The sequence below is a fragment of the Pseudorasbora parva genome, chromosome 6, assembly GCF_024679245.1.
Source record: "Pseudorasbora parva isolate DD20220531a chromosome 6, ASM2467924v1, whole genome shotgun sequence".
NCBI lineage: Eukaryota > Metazoa > Chordata > Actinopteri > Cypriniformes > Gobionidae > Pseudorasbora > Pseudorasbora parva.
The window spans coordinates 22,036,981-22,058,010 of record NC_090177.1 but is presented as its reverse complement, the minus strand read 5'-3'; the positions used below and the strand labels follow the sequence as shown (position 1 = coordinate 22,058,010).

The following is a 21,030-nucleotide window of genomic DNA, read 5'->3' as shown; positions in this document are numbered from 1 at the left end:
CAAAAACACATATGTGATGACTTGGATGTGGATGAGAAGAAACTGCGCAATTAAACTGCTCACACCGTATATGTCAAGTGATCAGCTATGTATGAACACAGTAAATTAACCTCCTTTGAAGATGTTTTTTTCCCTCTACATTTTTTTAGCTCTGTGCAAGAGTGCGCAAAGTTGACAGAGCAAGACTAAGCACACTCCTACTCATCCTGTGTGAACCATCCCCCTCATTCTCTACAAACAGGACCAGTCATCCCACATTCCAGCCCAGTACCTCTGCTCTCAAAACTCAAGCACGAGAGAAAACCGAACAAAACCATTAAAACCAACAAACATTATGAATGCTGCATCTAACAAAGGATTCAAAACAAAAGAAATATCGTCAACTAAGTCTTGTGGACATTTCATTAATATTTTGCATTAACAAATATGGACATACAGTGGCTCCAAAAAGTATTTGGAAACTTAAGCCACACTTTAAAACATATATATTTGCACTATATAACAAAATATTGCATTGTGTGGAATTTATTTACAGTGCAATGACTTTTAAGGTTTAAATGATAATTATATTGTACAAAATGAAGTATTTGGATATGCTGTAGCTATGCAACATCATTAAAAAATGATCAAAGTTAATGTGATAAAACTACACCTGTGTGAACTTGAAGGGAAAATGACATCATACATCATGCACTAATAAGCACCTTGAGATCAGTTGGTTAAATGTCATTGAAATAAATGGTTAAAAAAGTGAGATCATACATTTTTAAGTATGACAGTGTTCAACCCCTCCCAAAAAAAACCAAAAAATGTTGCTTAATATTAACAGCATTCTATTATAAAAAACGAATTAAAGCAAAAATCTGAATACATTTCAAAATCATGCATAAATTTAGTCAATCAGACGTTTAAATGTGCAAACAGGAAGAAAAAGAAAGGTGTCCACGGAATCTGTCTAGAAACATTCCAACATGCCCGGCTCATGTCCTTCCGCTGTCCAGACACTCATTCACAATCCACCACCACCCTGTATACACACACACACACACACACACACACACACACACACACACACACACACACACACACACACACACACACACACACACACACACACACACACACACACACACACACACACACACACACACACACACACACACACACACACACACACACACACACACAGCTTCCTTTCTAAACTTGGCTCTTTCGTTTCTTGGAGCAGCCACATACAGGACATTTTATTTACTTTCACAATGAAGCAGATATTTTAGTTTCAGGTGCAAGTTTTATCAGTCAAGAGACAAGCTGAGACACACGCAAGGCATAGGTTAAAGCAATATTACACAATCATGTACACCATCTGTCTGATCAGGTGAGATACTTGTATTTGTGTGTTGAAATACTTGAGGCGTTGAGCCAAAGAAAGTGTAATACTAGGGACATTATTAAACATTTGCCTAACATTTTCAGTATTAGTACACTTGAAAGACGTGATTAGCTGGAAAATATAGGCCTATGGTGGGGAAGTCTATCCACAAGTATAAAAAGGTAATGCATTCAATTTCCACAATACTGAAACTTTTCTGTGTTTTTCTTTTTTTTCTGCATTTTTAGCCAACCACTGTGATTTTAGTGAATGTATGAAGATTTATATAAATTAATTTAGACATAAGCAATTAAGAAATGTATATATATATATATATATATATATATATATATATATATATATATATATATATATATATATATATATATATATATATATATATATATATATATATATATATATATATATATATGTTCTTCTAAAAAAAATTGCATATTGTGATAAAGTTAATTATTTTCCATAATGTAATGATAAAAATTAAACTTTCATATATTTTAGATTCATTGCACACCAACTGAAATATTTCAGGTCTTTTATTGTTTTAATACTGATGATTTTGGCATACAGCTCATGAAAACCCAAAATTCCTGTCTCAAAAAATTAGCATATTTCATCCGACCAACAAAAGAAAAGTGTTTTTAATACAAAAAAGTCAACCTTCAAATAATTATGTTCAGTTATGCACTCAATACTTGGTCGGGAATCCTTTTGCAGAAATGACTGCTTCAATGCGGCGTGGCATGGAGGCGATCAGCCTGTGGCACTGCTGAGGTGTTATGGAGGCCCAGGATGCTTCGATAGCGGCCTTAAGCTCATCCAGAGTGTTGGGTCTTGCATCTCTCAACTTTCTCTTCACAATATCCCACAGATTCTCTATGGGGTTCAGGTCAGGAGAGTTGGCAGGCCAATTGAGCACAGTAATACCATGGTCAGTAAACCATTTACCAGTGGTTTTGGCACTGTGAGCAGGTGCCAGGTCCTGCTGAAAAACGAAATCTTCATCTCCATAAAGCTTTTCAGCAGATGGAAGCATGAAGTGCTCCAAAATCTCCTGACTAGCTAGCTGCATTGACCCTGCCCTTGATAAAACACAGTGGACCAACACCAGCAGCTGACATGGCACCCCAGACCATCACTGACTGTGGGTACTTGACACTGGACTTCAGGCATTTTGACATTTCTTTCTACCCAGTCTTCCTCCAGACTCTGGTACCTTGATTTCCGAATGACGCAAAATTTGAGCAACAGTCCAGTGCTGCTACTCTGTAGCCCAGGACAGGCGCTTCTGCCGCTGTTTCTGGTTCAAAAGTGGCTTGACCTGGGGAATGCGGCACCTGTAGCCCATTTCCTGCACACACCTGTGCACGGTGTCTCTGGATGTTTCTACTCCAGACTCAGTCCACTGCTTCGGCAGGTCCCCCAAGGTCTGGAATCGGTCCTTCTCCACAATCTTCCTCAGGGTCCGGTCACCTCTTCTCGTTGTGCAGTGTTTTTTGCCACACTTTTTCCTTCCCACAGACTTCCCACTGAGGTGCCTTGATACAGCACTGTGGGAACAGCCTATTCGTTCAGAAATTTCTTTCTGTGTCTTACCCTCTCGCTTGAGGGTGTCAATGATGACCTTCTGGAGGAAGGCTGGGAGTTTTTAAAAGCCTCAGGAATCTTTTGCAGGTGTTTAGAGTTAATTTGTTGATTCAGATGATTAGGTTAATAGCTCGTTTAGAGAACCTTTTCATGATATGCTAATTTTTTGAGATTTTGGGTTTTCATGAGCTGTATGCCAAAATCATCATTATTAAAACAATAAAAGACCTGAAATATTTCAGTTTGAGTGCAATGATTCTAAAATATGTGAATTTTTATCATTACATTATGGAAAATAATGAACTTTATCACAATATGCTATTTTTTTAGAAGGACCTGTACATATAATTAATATTAATATTATTAAATTATATATTATATGCAATGTATCATTAAATGATACATTGCCAATTTCATGCAATTAAATTTGTGCATTTTTAAGTGTGGCTAAAAGTGTCCAAATGCTTATAGCAGTTATTGTATTTCAGTACCATAGTGACCACAAATCAAACCAAATTATTGTTTCCATTTTCTAATGGTTTGTTATCTGAAGATTTTCCAAACAGTTATAATTACAGAGTAGGGTGCTTCCTCCTTCCTGAATGCTTTGTATCAATTGAGGCCTTGTTTTGGGTTGAGCCACTTGCTCTCCCTCACAGGAAGGGGGTTAACGGTGGTATACATTACCTCTAATATTTGAGAGCATGCATTCTCTTATTTCAAAAGAAAACTCACAGCATGAAAAGAATTCAGCATGGCAGCAAAGATTGAGCCAATGTGTTATTTATTCCTTCTTTCAAGTCGACTCCTCATCTTGTTTCTTTGCCAGCTGTTGTGGAGACTTTACTGCAACTCATTAACGCACTCCTCTGCGGAGGTGGGGATAGTGTGGGATAGACAGGGGGACTGAGGGAGAGACAGAGAGGGATAACGAGTCCTGGTGGGATTTGAAAGGAAAGGGGGGAGTGGGGAAAGAAAAAGAATTGTCCTATTCACAGCAAAGGGGTCCAAACAGCTGCTGCTGCAAACCCCGTTTCATATAGCCCCCCTCTCAGCTCTCCACTCGTAATCTCCAAATTCTTAAGTCCCCTCGCTTGCCTCATGGCCACATGTGAGGGTCTAGCACAACATTCGGCAGCCCATTCACTCCGGACAACAGGCACAGAATGCCACTCAGAGCAGCGAGAGAGAAAACACTTGTTTCGAATAGTGTAGATGCCACATGACGCGTTAATACGCTGACTGGCTTCTTAACAGCCACGGACAAAAACCTGATGGCGTTTTGGGGGGGCTGCTTTAATCCTTTTATGCAAAAAGTTTACAAAAGAATTTGAACAACTCAAAACTTTTATTCCAAATACTTTGTGTATAACAAATCAGATCTACCAACTTTTCAAACCAAAGTAAAATAAATTTGGTGTAGGATTTGCTGGTGAACAATTTTCAATCAGAAATTGGATATGTACCTGTTGATGGTGTGCCTCTTTTTTAAAACAACAAAATACATAAATGTAACTAATAATGTTTTGATTTCTAAATTACTTTTATTTACAAAGCAACACATTGAATTAAAAATGTGAAATAAATGTGAAGTAAAAAAGACTGAATTTCCCTGTAAAACGTGCTTCAATAATTTGATGTATTTACAACTTCCTACATAATCCTTTTTTATAGTGCACAGTTGAATTCTAAAGCTAATGCGGCTTTTTGAGTCAATGCTTCACTTTCCAAAATACTGCAGGAATGTGGTTCGGCGCGAGGGGCTTTGTCTTCATATTTCGGACACAACAGGAAGCAGGAAGCACAAGGCTGACTCGTAGCTTCCTTCCTAAGGCAGCCAATCAAAGCATGCAGGGACAGAGAAGGTGAATGTTGGACATGCGCTGGTAAGGAGAACTAGCTCAATTGCAAAAATCGCAATGTGAGGTCAGAGGCGAAAGACGACTTATGGCTTTTGAGGAACGTTGATTACATTTATGAAACACAAACTTCTCAGCAGCGATGCATAGATGTGTCTGCCGTCTCTCATTGGCCCCATTTCGCTATCTGGCACAGAGGGCCCAGGCCATAACAGCCTCTGAGTGACTGTTTGTTTATTGTGAGAGTAGCTGGATCCTGCTCGCCGGTGACCTACTGGGGTCTGTGAGCCGTATGGGTTGAGTAGAGCAGTCGGAGCGAAGACTGATGAGAGGGTGACGTTAATGGACGGATGTATGGATGGATGGGTTGACCGAGAAGGGGAAGGAGGGCTGAATGAATGAGTGTTTACATGGCGGCTGGACAGCGCGAACCCCTCCAGGACAAGAGTTTGACAGGGGGGGGTTTCGAATGAGAAAAAGGAAAGAAAAACAAAAGGCCTAGTCATTCAAACCTAGGCACGGAGGGGCTTACATGTAGCCCTAGGCAGAGTTGAGTTAAAGTGTTCTGCTCCGCCAGGTGTTGATGGCCAAGTAAAACAAACACCACAGCAGAGTGAGTGCGGACAGCGGCCAGGGGCTCGTTTCACAGGGGAAGAGGTTAAATTCAGAGAGAGAGCCTCTGAAAAAATAAAACACTTACACAAAAGAAAATGAAGATAAAAAGTGCATGGCGCAGTCATAAACATTGGTTTTCTGTGGCCTGCAAGGAGGTGAAGACAATTTTTTTTTAATTAAATACTTTTTTTAGGAATGCACATATATATTTTTCATTTAATAGTTTATTTGACAGGGTAAATGGACAGCCCATGATTTGATATTAGGGATTTTTTATTTGTCATGTCAGTCAGTATTGTATTTAAAAGTTAATATTGAATATACTAATCCAATAAATGGTATAAATCTGCCTATATCAGCTTTTCTTTTTACAAAATAATATAAAAAATTAAGTGTAAAAAATAATGTTGTGATTTCGAAATTCACATCCTACTGTAGACATAAAGCATTATAAGCTAAAAAAAATAATAATAACTTTAGTCACAAAATAGTTATTATAAATAAATGTAATAATTTTCAGGTTATCACAATTGGCTAGTATTTTGATATCGGTTATTCCCTAAAAAGTTTGATTTTAGAAGGTAATTATGCATATTACAGCATAATAGCTTGCACTTTCCACAGAAACCATCTCTGAATGGTCAGTGGAGTGGTTCTTATGGTCAGGCGAGACAAAGCCAACTCTTTGAGTGTGTGTTTGTATGTATAGGGGGGATGCAGCGGTAACATGAAGCCAGCGGGGAGGGAATGGTCTCTAGGTGTGGTGAGAGCATTAGTGCAAAGGATTATCAGCCCAATGGAACAGTTGTAAGAGAATTACATCTACGCTTTACAATTCCACTCACTCTTTCATCTAGTCGTTAACAGACACAATAAATGCTCTAATCCCTCTCTTTTCACACTTTTCCCTCATTCTAAAGGAAAGAGGGCAAGAGGAAGACAAGATGACAGAGCACAAAAGGACACAAACATTGAGACCCATCCAGAAGATTTGTTAATTAAGAAAGGAGTTAACTAAGAATCCTAAAACACAAATCCAGTGACTGAATGGGCACAACTAGTGCATTGGTTTGCTCTCATTCCGGCCCATGCTAAACATTGGCCCACCGTCCAAACTTTGAGATGACAAGTAAAGTCTGGTTTAGGCCAAAAAGGGGAAGTAAACCATAAAAAAATTCCTTCATAAGTGGATAATCAATAAGTGAATGAAGCCAGTTACTGAGAGTGACAATAAAAACCCCTGAGCGGACGAGTTGGAGGGTCACTGAGGATTAGCAGGCCTCCGGTTTCCGCTATAGCTTGTCCTGTTTCGGGGACCCAGAGCTGACACAGGGGCAGGAAACTGCTGATCTCACACACTGGCAGCACAAAACACTCAGCACATGCACAATCCTGAAGTTAACTCCTCTCATTCAAGGGCTTTAATGTATACATATAACATAAATATTCAACCCCATCTGTCCACCAACTATGTCACTGAAGAAAAAGAAACAATTATATACACAAAAATAGCAAAATTGTACGCGACTGGTTCTCACACATTACTAAGTTGGAAAAATCCACACAATTGCCTCCTTCTGGTGACTCACTTTATCATAGGGAACTTCACCCACCGCCTCCTATGTGGACAATATGAACATTTCAATTCCACATGAACATTTTTAGTTCCAGTGAGTAAAGTTTCATTTAATTAGTACGTTTCAGCAGTCATTACACTGAAATTAACAAAAGAACCATGTCATTCACTCTAGTTTCATTTGATGTTGGCGCATGAAGTTGACAGAGGATCAAAGGAGTCAAACCCATTTGGAAGTGCTCGTCATTATCTAAACTTGCCCAGGCAAATGGTATACTGCAGTGGAAAGAACTGGCAATGAATTGTTGCGGTTGACTGCTAGTTAAGTAAGATTAGGAATCCCAAAGGTGGAGATAAATGGTTTCTGTGGCTTAATGGGTATACGAGAGCGAAAGAAGAGAACTTAAGTATCAGATAAAAGCAGAGAATAATTACACCTCAGGGTACAGCTTTCATCAAATTTATGTAGGATTCTTGTGGAACACTGCTAAACTAATCTTGAGCAATCATTTTTCTCATTTGTTTACTTGTAGTCCAGATATCTGACTTTGAGGATGTCTGAATTACCCTTTCTGCGCTGTCGCCCAATGGTTCGCGGTATTTGAGAGCTGTGGACTTTCTCATGCAAGGAATTCCAAAATTTCACAACCTTCTGACCGTACACATAAATGCATGCGAGTCTTGAGTTAACGTTTATTTAAAATGTTTTTGCATGTAAACTGGGGATGGTCTAAAACCATCTATTTGTCTTTGGGAGACAGATGGGGATAAGCAAAGCTGTTTATTTACAAGACACCATTTGAAATCTCCCAGAAGAGTTACAAGAGTGTTTGCAGGGCCGTGTGAAAGTGGATGTTTAAACTTTCAATACATGTCACTTCCAAGACCTTCAGTCATGGCCAGAAATAACATATTGTCATCAGAACAGCCAATAACAATAAATATAAACCATGCCTACTTGGTTTAATTTGGGAAAACTCTAGGGATCACAATCAGTTTGGGAGAGGCTATAAAGGTGGGACAAACTAAGAGCAAGAAAGCAAAAAAAGAAAGAAAGAAGAAAAGACCAGAGTAACAGGATAGAAAGAAGATCCATCCAAAACCAGTACTTATGGCTCTTGAGGACACACACCCAAGTCAATTACTACCCAGCTAGTCACTCACCACACATTATACGCACACAACTCTAACAGAGTCACCAGTAACGCTCAGACAAAATTACATATTTACAGTACAGTACAAGGTTTCTTCTACAAAAATCTTACTATGAAATATTCAAGACCATCCAGCTTCATCAGTGTCTGTTTTTTCCTACAGATTAACAATATGGAGGCCAATATCAGTTTGAAATGTTCCAGAAACTATAGCTATCCAACTCTTGCAACCTCAGTTTGCTGTGAGTGACAGGGTGTGGGTATGAATTCCTAGTACAGTTTAGCACAGGTCAGGCAGCAGTCTTTGTGTGGTCAGCAAAGGTATGTGCTCTTTTATTCATTACGACTGAGAAGGGGTCTCTTTTATTAGTGGAAAACAGTATCAGTGTCATTACTGATTAAACTGCAAAACTGTGTGCATGTCTGAGATTTATATTTTTAAGAAATCTCACCAATACAGGACAATTTGCCATCTTTTTTTGAGAATGAAAGGTTGTTTGACCCCACCCACGCATTTACCCATAGTTTTCTGACCTGGCTATTTGACAATGATTGCCTTTAATCAACAGTACATCCATCAACATGAGTCAGCTCTGGCCTGGAGCGCTCCCCAGGGAATTCCTCAGCCCGGCAGTAGTTGGGAAGGCTCCTTAATAAACCTAGCAGGAATGCATCAGCAAAGTGAAAGAGGCACTGGTGGGGTGGGGGGGTTATGGGAGGGGGGGGGGGGGGTGAGTCTGCAGAGGGGGGGGCACGTCTCTGAACACAGCACTACATTGTTCTGCTACCTTTACATTCCATTCTCCACCTTTCCAATCTCCTCCCTCTCCAAAGTCTGACACTTTATCTTTTCCCCAATTCTAAACCATGCACACACACACACCTGTTCCCACAATTTCTAGCCTATAAAACAAGGAATGTGTGGAAACCAAAAAATGCATGTGTATGAGCTTGGCAATGGTAATGTGTAACCGCTACAATTAAGAAATTGTAACCCAGATTGCCTATTTGAGACTTTGCTCTCATTCGAGTTCCATTTGCCTGCATTTTACCTGTCACTGCATGTGGCTGAATTGTGGAAATATGTTAAAGTGTTGAGGTTAGAGGACGTTTAAAACTGAATTATTCTAAACAAGTCCCAACATGCCAGTGCTCTCATGTCTGCAGTCACAAAGAACTGTAGGACTGTCACACGGTTGATCTCGCTCTGGTGTGGCAGGGACAGAAACACAAGAGGAGAAAAGAAAAAGAAAAAAACAGGTGACTGTGACATGCCTAATAACAAGAGAAATTGTCATATCTTCAAAGCCTGATAGAAATCTGTCACTGAAAGGTTCTGCCTAAAGCACAATAGGTTTGCAATAGATGTTGACGTCTGAACTTGTGTTTCAAAGAATGCTGGGGGTTATGGGAGTCAAACGTACACTGACGAAAAGCAAACAGGTTTCAAAGCACTTGAAAGTGTATAAGTAACAGCATTAACAAAATGGCTGATGAACAACTAAAAATGTGAAAAATGCAAAAAAGGTTATGGTAAAGATGCCGGCAAGAAAATTAAAATGTGGGGGGAAAACAGACTTCTTAAACTTTATATATATATATATATATATATATATATATATATATATATATATATATATATATATATATATATATATATATATATATATATCAGTGCCATGTATTGTAAGGATAGATAAAATCTACAATACTAAAAAATATATTTTATACAATGATAGAGTAATTCATATAATGATATACTACGAATGAAATGTTAATCACTATCCATGTGGAAGTCTAGTCAATATTCAAATTCCTTACACACACCAGAAATCTTAACGGACAACAGCTGGTGCTGGCTTGAATCTGTAGAAACCAAACAAAGAAACTTATGTCTTACCTTGGCATGCATCGTTTATGGCTTCGAAGCCGGGTCTGCACTGGCATTGGCTCACAGGTACCACCCATTCCCCATCCGTGGTACAATAAATGCGAGGTTGGTCATCGCTTACAGCATTTTCAACGCAACTTCCAGCCACCTCCCGCAGGGCTTGGTTCTCTCCCCCTGCCACTGTCTCAGGGAATGCTGCCAAGCTCTTCACTGTTGCTGGACATGTTTTATAGTAAACCCTGACAGAGTAGATGGCTACGCAGGCCCCAATGTCCTGGAAAGCCAGGTAGAAGCCCTTGCGAGAAAGATTATCCACTACTTTTGTCTCAATGTTCATCTTCATCTCCCCGAGGCTGGATATTTCATCTGGAGCAATGGTGGCCACCTTGCGGAACAGGCCTTTGCGGAAAGCAGTGCCAATGTCCGCGTCAGCCTCAGAGGCGTACAAGTTAAAGGTCTCCTTGCAGATAAGCGAGTCTGCATTGAAAGAGTTGCAGTCACGGACTACGAATCGCAGCTCCACAAAGACTCGTGAAGCAGTGGGGTTGCGTTGGATGAATGTAGTACGAAGCCAATTGTCTTGTTCTCGTTCCTCCACGTTGCATATATAATAATTATACAACAGAGAGCCGTTCACAGCCCGCTGGCCAATCTCCCACTGCAACGTGAAATAAAAAAATGGATGTTAGCAATAAAGTCGAAACCAAGATTGTGGAAAAAAAATTCAAAGAAAAGATGCCAGCAAAGGCTGAGGACAAAAATAACACAAATGTCCTGACCATGGAATTTTAAGTAGTAGTGAGGATGCTGGTCAATTACCCACCAACTTCTGGCAAAGAACAATGCGGCAGTCTTTCTACTGCATTGACTGATGTAATATGCTGAAACATATATGTTCACATGCAGAGTACATGTGTGTTTTTAGCTCTTATTTCATGTGTCACCATGGTATTAATTACAGGAGAGGTGCATTGTTTTCATAGTGTGTGGCATGGCAGTAAAACGGTCTCTGCTACGAATGCTTCCAAATAAAAGGAACTTTGTGGTTTGAAGCATTTCATACGTTTGAAAGACATTAAACTCTTTAAATAAGCAGCAGCTCATTAAGAGTGCAATTAACTTTCTATAAAATTGAACATGCTGACACCTCGTTCACATTCTTAATTTCTCAGCTTTTTCCACGGTTTTTGCATTTAATTACTTTGCATGCGTTCGCTTTTTCCACATTTGAAGGTTTGTGAAAACCTTTAGTTTTAGACTGGGTATTGATGGGAAGTCGTCTGTACTTTCTCTGATGGAAAACCCAGTAGCTCTTTTGGAACAAGGTTTTAAAATACATTAGCTTGTCAACCAGCAATCATTCAATACCCAGCTTGACTACCCTACCAGTAGCAACGGTTGCTATTCAAATTGGTCTACAAGCTAAAAACCAGCTACCATGTTCTAAAACATATCCTTTTGATTTCCAAACCAATTACACTTCTAAATTCTAGTTAACATTATAGCTTCAACTCACGTCACAAAAAGCACCATATGCGCCAACCTTTAAAAGTTAATTACACCCTCAGTTTTACAGTCCCCTAACACGGGGCTTTAAAATCGCACGAGACAACAAGTGTTCAGCAGGCAAAGTATTAATCCTTCAAACTTTTCAGGAATGTTTTTAAGTGGCTGAATTATCATTAAGCAACAACGATAATAATAAATAAACCTCTTCGTTTTAAAATTACGTGGGGAAAAACGAAAAGAAATGCAGCAAAGGCTAAGGCTCGTATGAGGAATAAACTCACCCCGCGCTCAACAGGCGATGTCAACCAGCCCAACTCTGCTCCCGATGCCACCATATCCAACAGCACCTCTGTGACAATAGTGAAAAAAATATTATATATTAAATATGTTTTTGTCCGGATAGACAGCAATAGTAAATACATCAAGCAGCAACGAAGTAAATGCATACAATCACACCAGTTTCCTAGAAGTACCACGAGGAAATACTGTCTGCTAATTTACTATGCTGCTAATAAAATACATTTCGGTTAATAAAAACTATTTTTAATACAAATGTTCCGTGTTGCAAAGTTGTATGGTTAATTATTTCTCGTCGCTAAGGAACTTTCGAACTTATTGATTCCCTTCAAAACTAGCCTGACCGTTTTACATGCGTTCGCATATGATGCATTAAATGCCGTTTAATAGGTTATAGCCTAAGTATCGTTTTAAACAATTTCAATATTACAAAGTATTTAAATTCACACAGAAATAAATAAATATGGAATGCAAAAATGTGCAGCGGATCGACAAATCTAGTCTTATTTTAAAAAAAGAAGAAAAAAAAGGATTTGTTTTCTTCCACAGGTTGATTTGCCAATCACTTGCGTTGCCATTTAGGTATAGGAGATACAAGGTATAGGATTGAGTTTTAAATAGTTTTAGTCATGTGTGTGGACCCCGAGTGAGAAGTTTTAGAAAGCCTCACAGAGACTTGACGTACCTTCCTTTTTTTGAAGAGAAATAAATACAAAGTTCATAAATACACTGACAAACAAAATACGCTTAATCCGTCTGTAATCCATGTTGCCTTCGGAGTGGACAGTGATGTTGGCTGCTCCACGCTCAATCCAGTTGCTGTTCCAGTTGCGCTCTCGACAGACTCATTGAGAAACGCGGATCGTCATGAACCCCGCCCGCTGGAATGTGATCGACGTCTTTATAGGAAGGAGGGGTGATCATGGGCATTGAAATGTATGAGCTCCGTTCTGGGACCCCGCCCCTTACCTTTCTTTCACCGTGTAGCCTAACTTACCTGTAAAATTTACAGTGGACCCAATATTTAACTTTAAAGAGATCACATGACTTTTTTCCTTAAATGGGGGTTTTCCTATCCCATGTCAAATATCTTGATCTTATCAGCTTCTCATCAAATCATTGTAGTAATCATTTGAGCAACATTTATTTTCACATGAATGTTTATTGCACACAAAAAAGCACCTAAAAAAAGCAAAATCAACCTATCAACTGTAAGCAGAACTGGCAAGAGCTGGAGTACAGGACTTAAATAGTGACAAAAGTGTCCCATGGCAACTCTTAGGAATTTTGGAGTCAAGCTCCCTGTGTTTGAGACCCCTACTTAGCTGCTCCACTGACAGCCACACAGTGGAGTCACTGAGAAAAAGTGCAAGTGAAAGGATTTACTTGACAGAGAGCATTTTACGACATTTAATGACTTTTAATTCATTTTGATTTAACAAATTGATCAGAATTACTAATTAATTTTGTCTCAAAGTATTCATCTTTAAGACATGCATTACAAAAATGCTCAAAATGTATTAATTTTTGCTGCTGTCATTGCACTAACATTGTCAAAACATTCACTTTCCACACCTCTGACGACACCATACCCACAAAGTCTTTCACACCAGGGGCTGCTCCCAACATTTCAGAGATTTTTTTGGTTAACAATACCATCTCCTTAACTTCCCCAAACCACTTCTCACCTCACGCCCTTTTTTCACACATCCATATGAACTTGATTTGAGAACGAAAAGTTTGCAATAAAAACTAGAATTAGTAACCCTTGCACAAACATTATTCATACACTGTGTATAACACTGTGTTCTTTTAATTATGTCTTAAAGGGATAGTTCACCCAAAAATGAAAATTAGCCAATGATTTACTCGCTCTCAAGTCATCCTAGGTGTATATCACATTCTTCTTTCAGACAAACACAATCTGAATTATATTAAAAATGTTCTGGCTCTTCCAAGTTTTGTAATGGCAGTGAATGGCTGTTTCTGTTTTGAAGCCCATAAAAGTACATCTACCCATTATAAAAGTGCTCCACACTGCTCTAAAGGCCTTCTGAAGAGAATCATGAAGAGTATGTTAGAAAAATATCCATATTTAAAACTTTACAAACTGTAATATCTAATCTCGGCTAACTTTCGTACATGCGTTCACGAGACTGGCGTTCGTAGGATACTCCAGTGAAAATATGTTCTCGCAAGAACCAAGTTTTGTCTTCCTCTAACCTCTGCTTATGCTAAGTCTGCGTCCTACTTTGAAACGCCAGTCTCTATATAGTGAACGCGTGTATGACAGGCTTTTATTAACCACCCAGAGCTGTGTGACTTGAGGGTGAGTAAATCGGCTAATTTTAATTTTTGGGTAAACTATCCTTTTAAGGCCTTTATGTAATAATAAGAGATCAGTATTCTAATTTTATATTCCTTGAGATACAGTTTATGTTCTTACATATGAGCAATTTAAAATGTAAAGTACTTAAATGACACTATTACTAAGATGGCAATAACATCATAAATCTTGAAATCTTTAAGAAAGGGTTGTTTGAAACTGTGGGGGAAGTTGTGAAGGGAGTGCTTGAAAGACAGGTGGTAGTCCACTCAACAGCAGAGAAGCAAACAGCAGGTCCTTTGTTATTAACCCATCAACATACAGCAGCAAGTGTTGCTCAAAGATGCATGTGTGAGTTAATGTATATCTCAGTGAATCACCTCTGTGGTAACACTGGCACTTCCTGCTCTTAAAGGGATATAGCTCACCCAATAATGACAATTCTGTCATCATTTACTCTCTCTCATGTTTCACCAAACCTGTAGGACTTTATTTCGTCTGCAGAAGTTGATTTTATGAAATATTTTTAAAAAAATATATAAATTAGTATGTAAATTCCTTAATAATCATCCTTTTAGGGTGAACTATACTTTTAAAGTCTGCATATAGTCTATTGCAGGAACCAGTGTTATTATCATTAATTTAAACCACAGCCATAATCATTTTATTGGATTTTTTTTTTCAACTTGAAGTAAAAAATGACTAAAACTGAAATAAAAAGTAAGAAAAACTAGACATTTAGGAAGAAAACTAAATTATAAAAACACAAAATTAAAATGAAACCCATTAAAAAAAAACATTCAATATAATAAAAACTATATAAATTACAGTCAAATCTTAATAAGCAAGGGAAATTCTCAATGAATATTCCGCATTGAAATTAACAATGAAGAGTGTGAATTTTACATGGCTTTCAGTTTGTTATGGTAACGATTGAATCCTTATTGACACATTGTGTGTTAAATCACATGATAAGAAGAGTCATTAGCTAAATTCACACACCAGGTCAAAAGTTCAAGATAATTTGTCATTGCGACACAGAATGCTTGGTAGAATATTTACTTCAATCGTGGCCAGAGTTCATTTTAGTGTGAGATCAGACTATGCGGACACAATTCTGAAAGATGCTCTGAGCAAAGACCACACACAGCTGAGCCACATGAAGGAGCTAAACAGGGGTTTCGCTTGGGAACCATCGCCACAGAAAGTTTATGATTTGACTTTAGCGATAACATACGTAATCATAAAACAGAGGACTTGAATGAGGACAACTAAGAGCACTAAACATTGGGTTTGGTCACTTTTGCCCTCGCTACGACAGAGAGAGAGAGAGAGAGAGAGAGAGAGAGAGAGAGAGAGAGAGAGAGAGAGAGAGAGAGAGAGAGAGAGAGAGAGAGAGAGAGAGATCAACGATGAACGATTAGACTATGGTTGAACTGGAGTGAGAGTCATCATTAGTATCTATAGTGCACAAACAGCCGACACTTTAAATGTAGTTTCAGTATCTCAGTTGAGCTGCAGTGTGCTCTACCGTATGCGGTCACAGATGGAGATAATGATGGGAATAGAGGAGATGCCACTGCGGCCCTAACCCTGAAATTACTGCAAGACTGTGTGGTCGGTAGAAAGAGACATAAAGAGAAATTCCACTCCACTGACCATTTTTTCCAATGCTTCAGCATCTCTGAAATGCAGTGCGTTCTGTTGATTTGGATGAAGGGGCTGGAGATGGGGTCTTCACCACTCTTTCCTTCACACCACAACTTCATGGATCAAATGTTGATTTTCATAGGTATAGAGAGAGTCATAACTGTTTAGGCATTCACATGAAATTATTCTGAATAGCAAATAAACCAAAACAGGATAAATGAAAGCAATAAGCCATGAGATGTTTTGCATTACAGCAAAGCGGAGGGCCTAAAAATCAGTTAACCCAAAAAAAAAGGGGGGGGGGGTAGTATGTGGCGTATTTGGTTTATAAAATGGAGAAAAAGAGAGCAATGTTCAATACATTTTCATTCATTAACTAATGTTTTACTTTCGCTCATTACTTGCAAAACAACTTTGTTGTAATTTATAGTGATTTTTTTAGGAATCATTTTGACAAAAGCATAAATATCCAGCAGGCTGTTTGCAGTTACTATCAAAGTAGCAATTTGGCAAATTAAAGTCTTTACCCAACAATGAAAAATCTGTTATATTAACCCTCATGCTGTTCTAATTCTGCATGGATTTTTCATCTTCTGTGGAACACACAAAAAAAATATTTTGGGGGATAAAAAAAGTTTTTTGTTGAACATACAATAGAAATCAATGGTTACCAAAATGCTTTGGTCACCAACAATCTTCAAAATATCTTTGTGTGTTCCTCAGAATATGAAAGAATACAGTTTTGGAACAACATGACAGCATTGTAATTTTTAGATGAAATTTCCCTTTAAAATATATAAAATGCATTCATATAGTAATTTAACAACTTTGAATATGTCTTATCCGATCAGAATTGACACTGTACATTTCACAATACAGTACAATTACTGCAAACTAGTCTAACTGATAATCTGATGCAACATTCCTGTAAATTACTGCAATTTCAATTCTTGTGCTTGGTACCATAAATCTCATTTATCATTTCACTGACACACCCCAACACAAACAGACCAAAGAGTCGAGACCGGCAGGGAAATGAGCAGCCACTGATAGCTGGGCAATCATGTGATCAGACTAAAGCAGTGCACATATTCACTTGAATGAATAAATGCTCTCTGGGCACCAAGGGCCTTTATAACAACATTCCAATGCTCTGACTTGGAACACAACAATATACCTCCTGTTCAATTAGATATGCTCAAGGCTCAGTTAACACAAGACCAGCAAAAGGGATGTTCTAGATGTTCATTGGAGGCGAATGACCTTGTCACTGGGGAATTCATCCACCAAAAATGTATTAAAGTAAAGGGAACGGTTTAAAACTTATGTACGTAAAATGGAGAGATTGAGAATGCAAATAACCACAAATGCCATTTACTTAAATCTAACAAAGTTGGCATACATCACATCATATCAGGGCTTCCTTACTGTATTAATGATAGTCTTGCTGAATGGCCACCTGTTGATTCAGTGCTCATGACCCACCCAACATTGAGTGTGTTCAGTCATGCGTCATATCAGATGAGCCTGGCAGCAGGAAGAGATAGAGCAGCGAATAAAATGCACGGGTTTGTGTGTCCCAACTGCGTGATAGAATTCTATGCGGGACTGTTTGTGTGCACTTGTGGTCAGCTAAGTAGTTATGGCTTCACTGAGCTGTATTGAGTGAGCAGACGGCAATAAGGCACCTGTTCCAGCAGTCTGAGCCCCAGGAGGTTAACATTGGTTTATTGAGGTAGGCATTAGGAACGTCAGGCATGTCACCCCCCCTCCTCCTCCTCCAACCAGCTGACTGGCCCTTCCTTCCTCTCTCACCCTACAAAGGGGCCAGAGCCAAGAGAAAGTGGAAGGCAGCTGTGTAAATTACTGATGGAGGGGGAAACTCATAATGTAGTGGTATCACATAAGGAAAAGGAGGAAAGAGGAGGATCAAAGTGGAGATTAGTCAAAGACGAGATAAAAAGGATTACAACAGATGGAAACGTGTTATAGACTTGATAAGAACGCGGGACCTTAAGTTTTAGAAGTAGCAACGCAAGGATGATGTGTTGTACGGTTATGTGGGTCATGGAAGAATCATTACCAATGGGGAGATTGCAATCTACCAATGAGAGACAGTTTGGGTGTAGCACCAAACAGTGTATTGTGTTCTGCAAGAGTCTGAAACAAAAACGGACATATTTTACCAATCCAAATGTGAAAATGATTGCAAAATTCTCTGTCAATACTTTTGAGAAAGGGTCAATGGCATATGAGATTGTCCATGATAAAGAAAAGGAAAATCGTTTAAAAAGGATGTTTTCAATACATGCAAAATTATTAGAAATGTACTTAGAAATGTATTTATGTTGATTTCATATGGCTTTGAAAACGTTTTATTCCATTTTTAAGAAATGTTTAATTTAACATCTCGTCATGTGGTGTAACCATCAAGTAAAAACAATGAATTACTTACTTGTTTAAATACTATTTATGTCAAATAATATTCACTCATCCCTTCAATGATTATATGAATGAGTTTTCCAAAGTAAAAAGAATTTTCCTTTTACAAATATCATGGATTATTGATTCAAAAATTAATATTATTGGGGAGTCTCACCAAATGACATCCTCAGGGAGAATTTTTTTTAAAAGAAATGTAAGATATAGGCCAACTCACCATTAAATAGGTGCGCACATTGTACGAATGAATTGGAATTTCAAAATATATTTGAATAAATTGATAAGTAGGGCAAGAAAATAAATGAATTTACACTTAAATTGGTCAAAACTAAAAAAAATTAACTGACCCAAAAAGTCAGACCATGTTGACAGCTGGTCAGACCTGTGAAAGAAAGCTCCTCTGTTTTGACAGGTAAGTAGTGGTTTGGAATTGAAGGCTGCATGCAAATCATTTCCTCATTTGCTGACAGATGTCACATCTTACATGGTGCTGTGAATCTGTGGCCCATCATCTTCTCATGGGGGGCTTTAAGTGAGGTACGAGAACATGTCTGTCCTTGCTGGCCCGACTTAAACACCACCCTCAGAATGATTCACCAGATGACAGCAGCCCTCTTCAATTTAAACACATTGGCACATGGTGCACTTTAAAAATGCCTTTCCCTTTCCCAACCCCCTCCTAACAAGTACACATACACATAAATAAAACAGGTGAACAAAAACGCTGTTTACTACAAATGATAATATACAATTTAATACATTTTTTTAAAAAAAAAATCTATTTTATACTAAATTAGTCAAAAAGTGTAAAACTGCTTTATGCAAACTCAAGAGGAGAGATTTCTTTTTAAACTGTGCACTTAATGGTTACTGAAATATGTGTTAAACCCAGGGACGGGCACAACCAATTAAAAAAAAAAATCAAATAAATAAATAGTTAATCCCTAAAAGAATAGGCACTCAACTCACTCTTTATATCGCAAAAAGTTTTTTTTTTTTTTTTTGATTTGAAGAACAAATCCACACACTTGAAAATCCGAACAGAGCAATGTCATATTACAGAAGGTGTCGCTTTGAGGCAACAATATGGTATGTGACGGTTAAATTGGTGGCGATCCTGTAGCACTCCTATACTGCATCTCTTCCTCTTTTTATGCTCCATTTCTCTCTCTCTCTCTCTCTCTCTCTCTCTCTCTCTCTCTCTCTCTCTCTCTCTCTCTCTCTCTCTCTCTCTGGCTCTCTCTGTCTCTCTCTCTCTCTCAGCTCCTTTTGCTTGCTCTTACATGTCCCAAAAGTTCCACCTTAACCACAAATAAATCAGGTGTGTTGTTAGGGTGTGTGTGAGAGACTTCGAACAGGCAGGAACGACTTATGCAATACAAAAAGTTGCATTGTTGTCCTGCATATGATTCGTTCAAGATCACACATGCCCTCTGTATCTGAACAGCAAGTGTCAATTAAAATGTACTAATGAACAGTTATTCATATTAACGTCTATAAATACTTTTGCCTACAGAAATTATAAATTATATATATATTGATATGTGATATATATATATGTCTCTCTTTGGCTAAAGTACTTTCAAGATGGAGGGGCAACATGGCGACCGGCATTTGAACCCCTCACCTGCAGTATTTTCAATGGCGTATTATAAACTTACGAGAATACTTTATTACTTGAAAGAAGTAAATATACATAAACTAAGTGTTTTTAGCTAAGAAAAAACTAAAAAAGTTACACATTGTAGCTTTAAAGCTACAAATGTTCTTTAGTCAAGAGCAGAAAGTAATGTTCTTTGATTAAAGGGATAGTTCACCCAAAAATGAAAATAGGTGTATATGAAATTCATCTTTCAGACGAACACTTAGTTATATTAAAAATGTCCTGGCTCTTCCAAGCTTTATAATGGCAGTTACTGTTGGGTCATTTTTGAAGTCCATAAAAGAGTGTCTGTATATCATATAACTGCTCCACACGGCTCTGGAAGGTTAATAAAAGCCGTACGAAGAGAAGTGATGTGTCTGTAACATATCCATATTAAAAACTATTTAAAAAGACAAATCTTCCGGCGAATCGCCTTCCGTTTTCAACTTACAGAAAAAGTGTAAAGCCTCTCACAGTTCAAAATGACATTGCACACCAGTTATGCTCGTCAGATGTAGCGTAAGCATTTTTATGATGGACAGACACACTTTTATGGACTGCAAAGATGACCCAACACAGTCACTGCCATTATAAAACTGAGAAGAGCCAGGACATGTTTAATATAACTCAGTGTTTGTCTAAACGAAGAATGTCATACACTTAGAATGAGGTTTGACACTGTAAAAAATGAATCATGGGTCTTTTAATTTTCACACAAAAAAATTAAGGTGATAATTAAAAATAGTGTGTATATTTTTATATTATTATTATTATATATTATTCATAAGAAAATTGTGGTTCAGTGTTGTATAGAAATAAAACCAAGAGATACGTAGGGCTGGACGATATGGCCAAAATTTATATCACGATATATTTCTTAATTTTGGTCGATACGATATAATTTCGATATCGATATGAACTATATAAAAGCTTTAGAAAAACTAACAAGAACTGCCACAAAGGATGTCTGTACCTACAAACTTCTGAAAAATGAATTTGCCAAGTCTATGAAACCTCCTCCTATAAAACTATATAATATTTTAGAAATAAAAACGGTACAAATAAGTTAATGTTCACCTTTTATTTGTA

The 21,030-nt window shown here is 38.0% G+C and overlaps 1 protein-coding gene across 2 annotated transcripts in view; it reads right to left on the bottom strand.

Annotated features, from left to right (window-relative positions):
• The window catches only part of epha2b (eph receptor A2 b), a 37,716-nt gene that overhangs the window by 10,935 nt on the left and 5,751 nt on the right, over nt 1–21,030 (bottom strand). The window contains exons 1-3 of one of the 2 annotated variants that reach the window (XM_067446212.1): nt 12,564–12,803; nt 11,863–11,930; nt 10,082–10,730 (exon numbers count right to left, since the gene is read on the bottom strand). In XM_067446212.1, coding sequence (XP_067302313.1) covers nt 10,082–10,730; nt 11,863–11,930; nt 12,564–12,645 — 799 coding nt within the window. In that variant the 5' untranslated portion in view covers nt 12,646–12,803. Of the gene's footprint in view, nt 1–10,081; nt 10,731–11,862; nt 11,931–12,563; nt 12,804–21,030 lie in introns of those variants that run through there. The other variant, XM_067446213.1, reaches the window with a different exon arrangement.